At 51.0% G+C, this 16111-nt stretch overlaps 2 protein-coding genes across 7 annotated transcripts in view; both read left to right on the top strand.

The window, feature by feature from the left end:
- Positions 1-16111, top strand: part of LOC103696391 (endoribonuclease Dicer homolog 4) — a 79782-nt gene that overhangs the window by 32805 nt on the left and 30866 nt on the right. For 5 of the 6 annotated variants that reach the window (XR_015974679.2, XR_015974680.2, XM_088714275.2 and 2 more), the window contains one exon: positions 69-177. The exons of the other annotated variant lie outside the window; for it this stretch is intronic. Coding sequence is in view for 3 of the 5 variants with exons in the window: in XM_088714275.2 (XP_088570401.2) it covers positions 69-177 (109 nt within the window). In the remaining 2 variants the exon portion in view is untranslated. The remainder of the gene's footprint in view (positions 1-68; positions 178-16111) is intronic. 6 annotated transcript variants of the gene reach the window in all.
- Positions 3105-8895, top strand: LOC149750969 (uncharacterized). The gene has a single exon (XM_089928466.1). It carries the CDS (start codon positions 4529-4531, stop codon positions 8339-8341), a length of 3813 nt encoding a protein of 1270 aa, XP_089784592.1. The 5' UTR covers positions 3105-4528; the 3' UTR covers positions 8342-8895.

Here is a 16111-nt window from a genome sequence, read left to right as displayed (position 1 = left end):
TGTTTTATAGGATCTGATGTATCTTCCCAAGTTTAGGTGAATTTTTTTTCTTGATTAATGTGTTGAAGGCTGTAGCCGCTGATGGGATTGATGCAATAGAGAGCGAGGCAGACAACAATAACAATGACAAGTGCCTTTCAGACCAATATTTAAGCAAGGCAATCTCTGTTTTAAGTGGTGAGTTATTATATAGTATGCTTTATGGTAAGCATTTTTAGTTGTTGCAGTATAATGATTTAGTGAAATGTATCACATTTGTTTTTTTCCCTCGCATTATATTGCTTGTTCAATTTAAGTGATTGAATATTTTCTCTACACGAAGTTTGCAAGATTGCATGACATGCATTCTTTAGTATATCTGGCTTCATTTTACAAGCGTTTTTAAATATAACAAAAGGTAATATTAGAGTCAACGGAAAAAAGCTTATCAACCACTATCTCTAGAATTGGTTGCAGTCCTTTTTTGCTTGTCTTTATCATATTAATGAATTTAAAATGTTGTATTACATCATATCCTCACCTCATATGAAGAAGGGATTTACGTATTCTGTGTGTACACACATGCATGGCTATGTGTGTCTAACTAGCAAACATGCATGCAAAATGAACATAAAGCATATAAAAGAAAAAAAGTGGTGTTTTATGATCAAATGGTTGCCAAAAACTCACTGCCCATTAGAGAATGTGGTGTTAAGATCCAATCAGATAGAAGTTAGAGAGCAAGAGCTGATTGGACAAGATCCATACTTTATGGGGAGACAATTTAGGGAGAGAATAATTTCTGTTTTTTTTTTTGGTTGGAGAGGGGGGTGGGTGGGGGTGTGTTGGCCCGCAGGGTATTGCAATCCCAAACCCCGCGCCAAGGTTCAGTCGAGGGAGTTGTTGATGATGGTTGCGGGATCGTTTTTAGGGCGGGTAACGCGCTATTTCTTGCTGCCTTTGGAACCTTGCCTATGCTACTCCAATGATGGTGCTCGGCCAAGAAAAAGAATCAAGATGTGGGGGATGAAAAGATGACCAAGGTCTGCCGTACCAGTAGACTACTGGACCGGTATGGTTCGGTTTGTACTAGAACTAGTTTGGTATGAATTGGTAAGTATTTTTTTTCTATCTTTCGGTTTTCACGTCCGCGCGCGGACGCGTGGGATAAATGCCACAGAGTGGCATTAATGAGCCCGCGTGGGCGCGCTGCCCCACACGGGCTGGTGAATCGTGCGGGCCAGGGAATTGTGCGGGCAAGAGAAACGCCCGCGCGATGCTTAATTGTGCGGGGAATCGTGCGTGGGCGCGGTTCCCCAGTGCGCGGGCCCGCTGGATAAATGCCATAGAGTGGCATCATTAAATGCCACTCTGTGGCATTAATAAGCCCGCGTGCGCGCGTTGCCTCGTGCGGGTTGGGGAAGCGCGCGAGCGGGGTAAACGCTCGTGCGGCGCTTCACAGCGCGGGGAACCGTGCCCGCGCGTGATTCCCCAGTGCACGGAACCGTGTGGGGCGGGGTTTTGAGGACCCCCGCAAGCCACGCCTCAAGAGGAGCAACGACAATGCGTCAACCGAAGGCGAAAGTAGCCATGCCAACCAAGGAGGGCCATCGGACCACGAGGAGGCCAACGGAGGGTCAAGCTAAGGCCAACTACTTTGCTTGGAAAGCCTTAGCCAAGCCTTTTCATTCGACCAAGCACATCCATGGTCGGCCGAGGCCATGCCCGTGCCGCACACACCGCGCCCATACATGCCAAGCCTCGGCCGAGCATGCCCAACCTTGGCTGAGCCAACTGTGTGCCCAAGCCTCGGCCAAGCATGCCCAACCTTGGCCGAGCCCGCTGCGCGCGCAGCCCCGGCAAAACCATGCCGTAGCCAAGTCCTGCCGCTGCCAACCTCACCTGCTACAGTGTGGCGAGGTTCGGCCATAAGAACCTCGCCAGCTACAGTGATCACGCGCCAGCCAGCCTGCTGGTGAGGTCCCTTCAAATTTTGCCCTTATTGGCGGCCAAACCATGGAAGACTTGCATCAACAAGGAGCCAAGGCGGAGGCCAAGTCAAGCCCAACCTCGCCAAGTGCCCACTTGGTGTCAATTATGGTTAGCCAATTTTCCTTGTTTAAGTGCCAAGCCAAACCTCATGTTCGGCTTGGCGCTAATCATTCAGATCGTTTGGCACTCAGCTCGGCCAGAAGACCGAGCGCGCATGAAGGCAACAGGCGCGCGACCACCAGACCGCGCGCCCACGCATGGAGCAGGAGCACAACTAGCAGACCGAGTGCACATACCAGGTTCAGGCGCGCAGTCAATAGACCGAGCGCGCGCACAAGGACCAGGCGCGTGGCCAGCAGACCGCACGCCCATGCCTGGAAGAGGCGCGCAGCAAGCAGCCCCCGCGCGCGCGGTCAGGGCGCCTCAGGCCCCGGCCTTGGTGCCATCATGGCAGGCCGGCGCGCGCACACGTGCCAAGGAGCGGGAGTGCGTGTTTAGGACCCCCGCAAGCCACGCCGCAAGAGGAGCAACAATTGCACACCAACTGAGGGCCAAAGTAGCCATGCCAACCAAAGAGGGCCATCGGACCACAAGGAGGCCAACGGGGGGTCAAGCCAAGGCCAACTACTTTGCTTGGAAAGCCTTGGCCAAGCCCCTTCATGCGGCCGAGCACGCCCAACCTCGGCCAAGCCAAACATGTGCCCATGCATGCCCAAGCCTTGGCCAAGCATGCCCAACCTTGGCCGAACCCGCCGCGCGCACCGCCCCGCCAAAGCCAAGCCGCAGCCAAATCCTGCCGCAGCCAACCTCGCTTGCTACAGTGCGGCGAGGTTCTTGGCCAAGAACCTCGCCAGCTACAGTGCCCACGCACAGCCAGGCCGCCAGCAGCCAGCTACAGTGCGGCGAGGTTCGGCAGGACGAACCTCGCCTGCTACAGTGCCCGCGCCCAGCCGCGCCCGCGCGCCCAGGCCCGCGCCCAGCCGCGCGCGCGTGCCTGCCCGCCAGCGCGCCCAGCAGGCCGACCGCCCGCGGCCGCCCGCGCGCCAGCCCGCGCGCCAGCCTACGCGCCCGCCCGCGCGCCCGCGCCCGCCCGCGCGCTCGCGCCCAGCCGACCGCGCCCGCCCGTGCGCCAGCGCCCACGCGCGCCCGCCAGCCTGGCGCGCGCCCAGTCCCAGTCCCGCCCGGACTGGGACACGCCCAGCCGGGACGCGCGACCCGGTCAACCGGGACACGCGTCCCGTGCGTCCGGTCCGCGGAACCCATGCAGATCCCACCCTCCATCCCTTTCCATCCAATGGCCAAAAAGCAAGCCAAAGTTCAGCCGTGGGAGGGCCCTTCTTGGGTGATCTTTAGCCACCTCATGCCAATCAACGGTGGAAAAGCCTTGGATCCATGTGATGACAAAGTGCCATGTTTTGTCTAGGGCTTAGGCTATAAAAAGAGATGTAAAAGACCATTGAAAGGCATCAAGAGTTCATCTAGAGTCATGTTGTTATGTCGGCCGTAAGGCTTGGGCGGCGTTTGTGCCGAATTCGGTCTTAGATCTTGTGTTCTAGGACTTGGGCTAGTGGTAGATCCATCAATCTCCACTAGATTGGGCTAGGAAGGGATCTCTTCAATCTCTTTCTAGATTTCTTTTGCTTTCTTTATTATTGTTCTTCGTTATTCAAGTTAGTGGAATATAAACCAAGTTTGCTTTCATTGTTGATCCTCTTCTTGAGTTATTCCACCGGGCGTTGCCTACAATCGGTCCATCATCATCGTTTTCAAAGGCACACGCGAGGAGCGCAAGGAAAGGGGCTTGGTGAGGGGCTTTAGACCGTGAGCCCCCATCAATTTGGTGCTTTCATTGAGAGATCCTTTCAAGGAGGTAACGCTTGAATACCAATCTTCCAGATCTGAATTTACGTTGCATATTCTGTTTGATCTAAAGTTAAAATTCAGATCATAGTTGTTGGGGAAGTTCATAGAAATTCTGCATCCTATATTGGGCTTGAATTTGTATTCGATTGGGGGATGATTAATTTCTGTTTTTATTATTGTAAAACCCCTGTCGGAGGCTGATTGAGTGGTGTACACGTCAGGTGGGTTGGTTCATCCATTGGGTGACAACCGCAGGAGGATTGGGGACTGGTTGGTGAAGTTTCTGTGTTGCAGAAAAATTCTGCAACTAGGTGTTTGCTTGGGGTGTTAAGAACAGGGTTCTGAAGCTTTGATTTTGAGTTTTGGTGGAGAGTTTCAGAGCTTATTATTCACTGTAATAGGCATCCTCACGTGTTGATTTGGTTCTGTTTTGAGGGAGATATTGGCGGCTGAAGTCAGTAGACTGCTGCAGAAACTTTCTGCAACCCAGAAATTTTTTGTGCAGCAAGTTTTGGAGATCGTTGAGTTCGGATTTTTGGGAGTTTGAGGGGCTGTTGTCTCAAGGTTTTAGAGTCCTAAAACAGAGGGTTAAAAGGAGGAGTCCCCCCATTATGATAACCAAGATAGGAGGTTAGAAGCCCTTGAAGTTAGTTCGGCCAATCTTAACCGGGCATTGGAAACTTTGTCCAATACTATGGCCGCAAATATGGCTGAAATAAGGAGGGAAAACAATGCCAACATGGAGAGGTTGGAAAGGAGGATGCTAGAAAGGGAAAATAAGAAGGTGCAAGAAGAAGTGCCTAGGTCGCATGCCGCACGGCAGGGCCGGGCAAGGTATGAGAGCGATGCCATTAGTGTTCAGGGTACACATCATGCAGATCATGGCATTAGGCACCATGGGCGATTGGGAGGAAGGATAGAAGCCGAAGGCTTAGTGTTTGAGAGGTGGCTTGATGATGAGCGGGTTAGTAATGGCCATAACAATCGTGATGAGGCCGATAGTGAACCCGAAGATCGCCCCTTCCATGCTCAAAGGCCTCATGGCCGAAGAGAACCCATGGCAAGGAGAGGAAGAAACATGCGGGGTAATGACTTTGGAGATGATGACTATAGGGGTCCACGGCCTAGAGAAGAAGGGCTTAGGAAACCCAAAATTGACTTCCCAAAGTTTGGTGGAGGAGACCCGTATGAGTGGCTTGACAAGGCGGATCAGTACTTCGACGTTTATGACATCCCACGGGCTGATCGGGTGACCTTAGCCAGTTTCCACTTAGAGGGTAGGGCTAGCCGATGGTGGAGGTGGATTCGGGCCTTGTATGAGAAAGAAGGGAGAAGGTTGGGGTGGACGGCCTTTATGGACAAATTCATGAAACAATGGGGACCATCCCCCGTTGTTAATCACCATGGTCAACTTGCAAAACTTAAACAGGAAGGCAAAGTCCAGACCTACATCGATGAGTTCCGGCAATTGCAAACTATGGTCAGCGGATGGTCCGACGAAGCCTTGCTTGGTACCTTCATCGACGGCCTCAAACCATGGCTAGCCAAGGAGATCAAACTCAAACAACCAACGCGGCTACAAGAGGCGATGCGCATGGCGGAGATCTTAGACCAAAGCTACAACCCGGAACGACGTCCAACCAAGGATGGTGCCATCAGCAAGCTCACCAAACCACAACCATCCAAGGTAAATTTCAGATCCAAAGAGATAACTTCAATAGGTTCCAAAAATCAGCAAAGGGAGGTAAAGAAATTGTCACGTGATGAGCTGCAAGATTACATAAAAAAGGGTCTATGTTTCAAGTGCGGTGAAAAGTGGAGCCGGGAGCATCGTTGTAAGACCGGCCAAGTCTACGTCCTTGATGCAAGCAGCGACGAAGAGCCCACTGCATCTGAAAATTTAGATAGCAGCAGCGAGGAGGAAGATCACCCCGAAGAGACCGAACCATGTGCAGAAAATCAGCATGCCGAATTGTCACTCAATGCACTTTGCGGCGCACCAAAACCCTCCACAATGAGGCTCATGGCTTGGATCGGCAAGCATGAAGTCTCTTTGTTAGTGGACAGCGGCTCTTCTCACAATTTCATCAACGCAGCAATCGTACGAAAGGTTGGACTCAAAGGTACATCGGTCTCACCGTTTGAAGTCAAAATTGCTAGTGGTGAAAAATTACTATGTGCTGAAATTGTTAATAATGTAAAGATGAATGTACAAGGGGTGAGAGTTAAAGCCGACCTACATATACTTCAATTAGTCGGCTTAGACATTGTCTTGGGAAATGCATGGTTACGTAGTCTAGGCCGGGTGGTGACCGACTTCGACGCAATGACCATGGAGTTTAAACTCGGTGGCAGAAAGAGGACATGGACGGCCTTGAGCAGCAAGGAAGTACGGCCTTGCGAGGCCAACATGATAGAAAAACTTTGCAAAGGAGGGGCTAGCTGCTTTGCCGTTGTTATGGCTAGCCCGAACCAAGAAGGTCCTCTCCAAGATGATGCAGAAATTCAGCAGCAGCAGCAAGCACTTGAGGGGCTGCCACCACCAATCTGGAGGGTGTTAGAGGCTCATCAAAGTGTCCTCCAGAAGCCTACTTCCCTCCCGCCACAACGAGACTTTGATCATCCAATTCGGATGAAAGATGAGGCTGCTGCAGTCAATGTTCCACCATACAGGTACGCACACTTTCAAAAGGGGGAAATTGAGTGTCAAGTTGATGAAATGCTTAGCCAGGGGCTGATCCGACATAGCTCGAGTCCCTTCTCCTCACCTGTTCTATTGGTGAGAAAGAAGGATGGCTCATGGAGGTTCTGCACCGACTACCGAGCTCTTAACGAAGCAACCATCAAAGACTGTTTTCCGATCCCTACGGTGGACGAGATGCTCGATGAATTGCATGGTGCCAAGTTCTTCACCAAATTGGACTTACGAGCCGGCTACCATCAAATCAGGATGAAAGAGGAGGATGTGCACAAGACGGCCTTCAGGACACATTCCGGCCACTACGAGTACTTGGTGATGCCATTCGGTCTATGCAATGCGCCATCAACATTCCAAGCGGCCATGAACGAAATTTTCAGACCCTACTTGCGAAGGTTTGTCTTAGTATTTTTTGATGACATCTTGATATATTCCAGATCCATGGACGAGCACCTTGAGCACTTGGAGATTGTTCTACACACCTTGGAGGAGCACCACTTTCACATCAAGCCTTCAAAGTGTGCATTCGCACAAGTGGAGCTCGAGTATTTGGGCCACATAATTTCAGCTGAAGGAGTTCGTGTGGATCAGCGAAAAATTCAGGCCATGCTCGATTGGCCATGGCCGAAGGACATCACGGCCCTAAGAGGATTTTTGGGGCTAACAGGCTACTACCGACGATTCGTAAAGGATTATGGGCTGATTGCAAAGCCACTGACCACCATGCTGAAGAAAGGAGGTTTCATGTGGACCATTCAAGCACGCAAGGCATTTAAAGACCTCAAGGAAGCTATGACACAAACACCGGTACTTGCCTTGCCCGACTTTTCCAAACCGTTCGAGGTCTACACCGACGCTAGTGGCGAAGGTATAGGTGCTGTTTTGGTGCAGGAACGACGACTCTTGGCCTTCATTTCCAAAGCATTAGGGCCAAGAAAGAAAGCTTGGAGCACCTACGCAAGAGAATTGTTGGCGGTTGTACATGCGGTGAAGGTTTGGAGGCCATACCTTCTCGGCCGACGCTTCACCATCATCACGGACCAGCAAGCACTTCGCCATCTACTTCAACAGAAGATAGTGACTCCCGAACAGCAAAAATTTCTTGTCAAGTTGCTGGGTTTTGAGTACGACATCATCTATCAACCCGGCAAAGAAAACAAAGTGGCTGACGCGTTGTCGCGAAGGGAGAACAACCAGATGTTGTGGGTGGCTGAAGACATGAATGAGCCACAGAATTTTGCAGCAATCAGCGGCGTTGATTGGAGGATTTGGGACCGAGTTCGTGAGGCATCAAAGCTTGACGCCCGAGCACAAGAAATCCAAGAGAAACTAGATGCAGCGGCTACGGGTGTTGCAGAATTTAAGGTACGCGATGGTCTGATTTTTTACAAGGGAAATGTCTATGTCTCCGACGTCCCCGACTTGAGAAGAAACATCTTAGACCACTTCCACAACAGCAAGGAAGGTGGCCATTCAGGTTGGCTTCGCACCTATCTTCGTGTGAAGCACTTTTTCTATTGGGAAGGGTTGAAGCGCGACGTCAAAACCTTGGTGGCCGAGTGCGAGACATGCCAGAAGACCAAATACGATCCACGGGCACCCACCGGACTGCTGCAACCACTTCCCATCCCAAACATGATATGGGAGGATCTGACCATGGACTTCATCGAGGGTCTACCAGCAAGCAAGGGCTACGAAGTGATCCTAGTGGTGGTTGATCGGCTAAGTAAGTATGCACACTTCATACCTCTTAAACATCCTTACACAGCCAAGTCAGCTGCACATGCATTCGTGGAGACCATTGTTTGACTCCATGGAGTACCAAGGAGCATCGTCACCGACCGAGATCGAGTCTTCATGAGTATTTTCTGGAAGGAGCTGTTCACCTTGCAAGGAAGCAAACTGAAAGCCAGTTCCTCTTACCACCCACAGACGGACGGACAAACAGAGATAGTCAACAGGACCTTGGGGCAATACTTGCGCTGCTTCTGCCATGAGCAACAATCACGGTGGGAAGCTTTCATACCCTGGGCTGAATTTTGGTATAATACTTCCTACCACTCATCCATTAAATTGAGTCCTTTTGAACTTGTGTATGGGAGGCCCCCTCCACTATTGACTACATATGAGAGGGGCACAGCCCGAAGTGAGGAAGTTGAACAAGAATTATTGGCAAGAGACGAAGTCCTAGCAAATGTAAAAAGAGAGCTTCGGAAGGCACAAGAAAGAATGAAAAGGTACTACGACCAAGGTCGCCGAGAAGTTGTCTTCAACCCTGGCCAGTTTGTCTACCTAAAGCTGAAGCCCTACCAACAGAAATCATTAAAAGACAAGTTCAGCCACAAGCTATCTCAAAAATTTTACGGACCGTTCAGAATCATAGAACGCATCGGAGAGGTCGCCTACCGACTGGAGTTACCCTCCTCATCTCATCTGCATCCAGTCTTCCATGTGTCGTTGCTCAAAGAGAAGGTTGGTGACCCGACATTAGTTGCACCGGACCTACCCACATTTAATGAAGAGGGTCGACTGCTTCTACAACCAGTTGAAGCTCTCAAGTACCGCATATGGAGACGAGGCCGAGAACGACGCAAAATCTGGCAAGTCTTGATTCAGTGGGGCGGCTTGCCCAAGGAAGATGCTACGTGGGAGGACTATGACGAGGTCTCTCAGAGGTACCCTAACTTCATCCTTGAGGGCAAGGATGTTCTTCAAGGGAGGAGGAATGTTGAGGACCCCCGCAAGCCACGCCGCAAGAGGAGCAACAATCGCACACCAAGGGCCAAAGTAGCCATGCCAACCAAAGAGGGCCATCGGACCACAAGGAGGCCAACGGGGGGTCAAGCCAAGGCCAACTACTTTGCTTGGAAAGCCTTGGCCAAGCCCCTTCATGCGGCCGAGCACGCCCAACCTCGGCCAAGCCAAACATGTGCCCATGCATGCCCAAGCCTTGGCCAAGCATGCCCAACCTTGGCCGAACCCGCCGCGCGCACCGCCCCGCCAAAGCCAAGCCGCAGCCAAATCCTGCCGCAGCCAACCTCGCTTGCTACAGTGCGGCGAGGTTCTTGGCCAAGAACCTCGCCAGCTACAGTGCCCACGCACAGCCAGGCCGCCAGCAGCCAGCTACAGTGCGGCGAGGTTCGGCAGGACGAAGCTCGCCTGCTATAGTGCTCGCGCCCAGGCCCGCGCACGCCCAGGCCCCTGCGCGCCCAGGCCCGCGCCCAGCCGCGCGCGCGCGCCTGCCCGCCAGCGCGCCCAGCAGGCCGACCGCCCGTGGCCGCCCGCGCGCCCGCCCGCGCGCCCGCGCCCGCCCGCGCGCCCGCGCCCGCCCGCGCGCCCGCCCGCGCCCGCCCGCCTGCGCCAGCGCCCAGCCGACCGCGCCCGCCCGTGCGCCAGCGCCCACGCGCGCGCCCGTGCGCGCCCGCCAGCCTGGCGCGCGCCCAGTCCCAGTCCCGCCCGGACTGGGACACGCCCAGCCGGGACGCGCGACCCGGTCAACCGGGACACGCGTCCCGTGCGTCCGGTCCGCGGAACCCATGCAGATCCCACCATCCATCCCTTTCCATCCAATGGCCAAAAAGCAAGCCAAAGTTCAGCCGCGGGAGGGCCCTTCTTGGGTGATCTTTAGCCATCCATCTCATGCCAATCAACGGTGGAAAAGCCTTGGATCCATGTGAAGACAAAGTGCCATGTTTTGTCTGGGGCTTAGGCTATAAAAAGAGATGTAAAAGACCATTGAAAGGCATCAAGAGTTCATCTAGAGTCATGTTGTTATGTCGGCCGTAAGGCTTGGGCGGCGTTTGTGCCGAATTCGGTCTTAGATCTTGTGTTCTAGGACTTGGGCTAGTGGTAGATCCATCAATCTCCACTAGATTGGGCTAGGAAGGGATCTCTTCAATCTCTTTCTAGATTTCTTTTGCTTTCTTTATTATTGTTCTTCGTTATTCAAGTTAGTGGAATATAAACCAAGTTTGCTTTCATTGTTGATCCTCTTCTTGAGTTATTCCACCGGGCGTTGCCTACAATCGGTCCATCATCATCGTTTTCAAAGGCACACGCGAGGAGCGCAAGGAAAGGGGCTTGGTGAGGGGCTTTGGACCGTGAGCCCCCATCAGTGCGGCCCGCTCGACCAGGCGTGCCCCTTTGTCCAGCGCTCCAGCGCCCAGACGCCTAGCGCCCAAGTCCCCGGTGCCCAAGTGTCCAGCGCCAGCTAACAGTAGGAAACCTCTGGCCAAGGCCACAGCCAATCTGCAGGCCACAGCCACAGCCAAGGCAATGCCAAGAACTACAAGCCAAACCAAACAACAACCAAATGGCAACCATGCCATCTCCTCAGCCATCCCAAGAGCAAGGTTTGCAGCGGTTACCAACAAGTTATCCAGCCATGAAGAAGATAAAACTGCAGCAACACATGGCATTCTCCCATGCAATGTAAAGGCCTATATAAAGGCCTAAGTGAGGAGAGTTTAGGGGTCTTTTATCAGCCTTTGTATTAGCCACTTTTAAGTGTGTTCGGCCACATAGGCTTGGGTAGGCATAGTGCCTAATTCGGTCGGTCCTAAGGGACTTGGGCTAAGGTTGGGTTAATCAACCCTCCTTAGATTAGGCTAAGATTGGGACGCCATTCCCTCCTTAGATTATTTGTAATTCCTCTCTATTAGTGGAATCAAAAGCAACCAATTGCTGTCTTCTTCACTTCATTGAGTTGTCTTCAATTGTCGAGATTGCCTAAGGTTCCAAGGAAGGATTCATCCTCCATTCTTAGCCAAGTAGAACTTGAAATTAGGAGTCATAAGTGCCATCGTTCCAAATCAGCCGGTGTTACTTAATTCGGTCAAGGCACAACATCAAAGGGCCAACGCTAAAGGAGCAAAGGGCCAACGCCAAAGGAGCAAAGGGGAACACATCGGTGTGGTTGGCGAATGATCGACGCTAGACCCCACCACCCGCCAGCTAGCCTGCGCGCACCAGCCTGCTACAGTGCGGCGAGGTTCGACCGCAAGAACCTAGCCGGCTACAGTGCCTGCACGCCCAGTCGTGCATCCAGCAGCACGCCCGGGTCCGCCCCACGCCTGCGCGCCAGCCGGCAGCCGCGCGCCCAAGTCCTAGCCGGGACGAGCGACCCGATCAATTGGGACATGCATCCCGTGCGCTTAGGCCGCACGCCCAGCCCCAGTTCCTCCCGGACTGGGACTTTCCCAGCTCAATCGGGACGCATCTCGGCCATCCGGGACACGCTTCCCGTGCGCCCAGTCCGCGGGACCCGAGCATCTTAGCCCTCCATTGCCCACCCTTCAACGGCTAAAGACCAAGTCAACACCAGCTGCGGGAGGACCTCTTCTTGGGTGATTTTCAGCCATTGATCTCATGCCAATCGATGGTGGAAAGGCCTTGGATCCGTGGGAAGACAATTTGCCATATTTATCCAAGGCGGGTTATTTAGTTTTGTTTAGGGCTTAGCCTATAAATAGAGTTGTAGTCCGGGAGGGACTAGGGCTGGGTGCGCGGCCTGTGGGACGCGGGTCCCGGTTGACCGGGTCGGGAGGGATTGGGACTTGGGCGTGCGGGGGCACTGTAGCTGGTGAGGTTCGGTCGGCCGAACCTCGCTTAACTGTAGTAGGCGGGCTGACTGGCACAGGCGGGCTAGCTAGCTAGCGGTTACTGTAGCTGGTGAGGTTTTTGCAGCTGAATCTCGCCGCACTGTAGCAGGCGAGGTTGGCCGCGACAGAACTTGGCTGCGGCAAGGCTTCTGGCGGGGCTCTGCGCGCGGCGGGCTCTACCAAGGTTGGACGTGCTCAGCCGAGGCTTGGGCGCGCGGTTGGCTCGGCTAGGTTGGGCGTGCTCAGCCGAGGCTTAGCATGCATGGGCGCGGTGTGTGCGGCACGAGCATGGTCTCGGCCGACCATGAATGTGTTTGGCCGAATGAAGGGGCTTGGCCAAGGCTTTCCAAGCAAAGTAGTTGGCCTTGGCCAAGGCTTTCCAAGCAAAGTAGTTGGCCGACCATGAATGTGTTTGGCCGAATGAAGGGCCTTGGCTTGACCCTCCGTTGTCCTCCTCATGGTCCGATGTCCTCTTTGGTTGGTGTGGCCGCTTTGGCCTTCGGTTGGCATATGGTCCTCTCCCGGCTTGGCGCTTCCTCGGTGTTGCTTGCGTGGGCTCTCAACACGTGCGCCTTCTGCGCAGCGCAGAGGCTCGCGCACTGCTGGGTGTGTGCACGGGGGTCCGCGCACGGTTGTGTCCGTGCGGGCGTGCGGTTGGCCAGGCGTTGGTGTGGTTGTGGCTGAGGGCCCCGAACCTCGCGCAGGCGCTGGGCAAGGCCTACGCGGGGCTGAGCCGACGGCTGGTGAGGTTCGCCAAGGCTTGGGCAAACCTCCATGCAATGTATTTGGCCCAAGTCTTGGCCTTGGCCGAGGTTGGCCTCGGCCGATCCTTTTGGAATTTGGCCCAGCGGGTTGGGGGTCTCATCAAGGTGTCCAAAATGGCGTTTGATGGAGAGCAAGGTCTTCATTTTTTTGTCAAAATTGATCCATTTAGTTGAAATTGATTGAATTCAGCCAAGAGTATCGAAATTGGTCCCTAACTTATGATCCATATGGGCGGAAATTTAATTTCGGTCCATGTGTCAATGATTTTGGTCAGTTTCATTTGAAATTGACTGAAACTAGCTATATATATATATATATATTTAAAAAGCTTCTTATTGTTGCTTGTTATCATATTGCAGTGTTGTCATTTCTTTATTTATTTAGTCATATAGACTATATGATAGCAATTTTTGTGGCTTTCTTTCTTTTTGTTGAGTTAAAGAGAGCATGCTTAATAATGATCAAAGTTTTCACTGATAGCTTACCAATTCAAGTCGGGGCGATTACATTATACCCCATACTAACACTTGGTATGTTGTTGGAGGCAAGATAATGCTATTGTGTCAGTATTGTATCACATTGAGCCCTTGTATCATACCAATACCTTTTTGGTCGGTATGATTTGCTTGGTACTAGACCAAGGTACGCGGTACCGACAATACCGACGTACCGGTGGGCATCGGTACCGGTACGGTGCCGAATCAAACCGAGCCGAACCGGTACTGTACCGATGGGGCTAAAAACCAAAAAAAAATTGGAGCCGGTACGGACTGGTCGGTTCGGGCCGGTACCGGTTCGGTACGGGCCGGTACCGAGTCGGTACGGGCCGGTACGCGTCGGTACCGGTCGGCCCGACGCGTACCGGCCCGTACGGACCGGTACGGTTCAGTACCGAAATATGTAGCTGTACCGTACCGGTAGGGTTCGGTACCGGTATGTACCAGCCGGTACCGGCCCGTACCGACCGGTACGGCAGACCATGTACTAGACAGTATGGGTTGGTATAGAAAATCTTGGTACTGGTAATCTTTGACGGACCTAGGCTCCTCAAATGGCTTTTAATATAGTACTCTACAAAGGTTATTTTAAACAACTATGTCCAATATATTTCACAAAAATAAGTTTCTTTATGCAAAAGAAATGTAGTATTCCATAACTATGTGCATTTTATTGAACAACCTCTTAACTCCAAATATATGAGAATGCCTAAATTCAGTATATTGGTGAGTGCTACTAAATTTGAAGAAAAAAGTGAATGTTCTTGGCACCAAAAAGTGTTCAAAATTGTTAAACATAACAAATTTTCGAATAATTGAAATTCAGGTAAAGAATATGTGTTCATAGTACATGATGATTTCACTTATCTATAGTATTAAATTCTGCTTATGATTGTCGTAACTACACAAAGAAAGAATCTATAATATATAATACTTATAAATTTTCTTGACTTCTTTATTTTCTTTTTTAATTATTTTTTTGATTTTTGATTGAAACTCTGAATCTCATAGTGAAACTTTCAAAATTACCGGAACTATGGAAACACCATAGAGCCAGCCAAAGGCTAAATCAAAACCAAAAGAAAATTTTCAAACCTTGAGGTGGTGAGATTGTACTCCATAACCTTTGGATAGATATAGAGGGAGAGCCATAATGACACCATTTTAGTTGACCAAACCTTGAGGAAGATGGTTGGGTTTAGGACTTCTCCCGCATTCTAGTTTTACTCTTGGATGTGACTTTTGCAAAGTAAAGGCTTAACAAAGATTAAAGTACCAGAAAAGCCACAGTAAAGTTTGGTCTAGATGGCTAGGATCAAGGATTTCTTCCTCTTGCATATGGGACTTTGTGATAGGGCTGAAAACAGATCAGTTACAAATCGGATATTGATATATTCATTATTTATATTTTTCAACGAATATGGATACGGATACAGATAATAAACATATATCAAAATTAATATCCATATTTCTTCGAAACGGATATGGATACAAATCAAATATTAAGCATATCCATATTTGTTATAAACGGATATGGCTACGAATCGGATATTTAACATATCCATATTTTTTATCCGAATATGGATATAAATCAAATACTTTTTTTGGATATTAATCAAATTTGAGCAAAATTCAATGATAAAAACTAGCAATAAAGACATGATCCTAAAAGAAAGATTCAATTAAAAAAAATATAATTTTGACAAGCATTTATCAATAATAAAAACAAACAATTTCATAAAGGATATACCCCCTAAAGTTGCTCGTCACCGAAGTCGATGGGATCTATGGCGCCTCTAAGGCATCTCACGGCTGTCACTGGTTTGCAATTGCCAGGTGGAAACTAGAAAGTGGACAGGATCTTTGAAATCCTAGTTGCTTGAAGACAACGAACGAAGAGTAGAGGGACGAAATGGATGAACAAGAGGTTTGAGCCTTTCAGGCAAGGTCCGCCGTACCGGTACCGGTCGGCGTACCGGTGGCCGGCCGGACCGGTACGGTACCGGTCCGGTCCGGTACGTACCGGCTGGTACCGGTCCCGTACCGGCCGGTACGCGGTGGTTTCAAAAACCACAGCGCGCGGCGCTGTGGTTCTAAAAAAAAAAAAAAAAAATCGTACCGGTGCGAACCGGCCGGTTCGCACCGGTACGAGGTGCGTACCGGCCGGTACGGGCTCCGAACCGGCCGGTACGCACCCGTACCGGCCGGTTCGGATAAAAAACTGGAAATACCGGTTTTTAATCCGTTCCGGTACCGGTCCACGGCCGGACCGGTACGTACCGGCCCGTACCGGCCGGTACGGACCGGTACGGCATTCCATGCTTTCAGGCGTGCTAGGTGATTCGAAGGATTTTATTGGAATCGGTTATTTCTTATTCGGGTTGCTATCTTAAGTGACGGTCATCTGATATTTGAATTCCTTTTAGTTTAGGTTTGGTTAATCACTTAATTACTTTCCGGATTTAATTGAACTTAAACTTCTTTTCACTTATCCTTGTTATACGGATATCTAGATTCGGATCCAAATCTTGGAAAATTAGGTGTATCCGCATCTGTATTCGTATCCGGGAGATTTTTGAATTGACTATCTGGATCTGTATCTATATCCGATCGGATTGAAAAAATACTATCCAAATCTGATCCGAATCGGATACGGAAACGGATACGGTCGGATATAATCTGACTTGCTTTCTGCCCTAGTTTGTGAAGCTTTTTTT

This window comes from Phoenix dactylifera, chromosome 18 (assembly GCF_051530095.1).
Source record: "Phoenix dactylifera cultivar Ajwa chromosome 18, Ajwa_hap1_PhDact_Kaust_v1.1, whole genome shotgun sequence".
NCBI lineage: Eukaryota > Viridiplantae > Streptophyta > Magnoliopsida > Arecales > Arecaceae > Phoenix > Phoenix dactylifera.
This window is presented reverse-complemented; position numbering and strand designations above follow the sequence as displayed.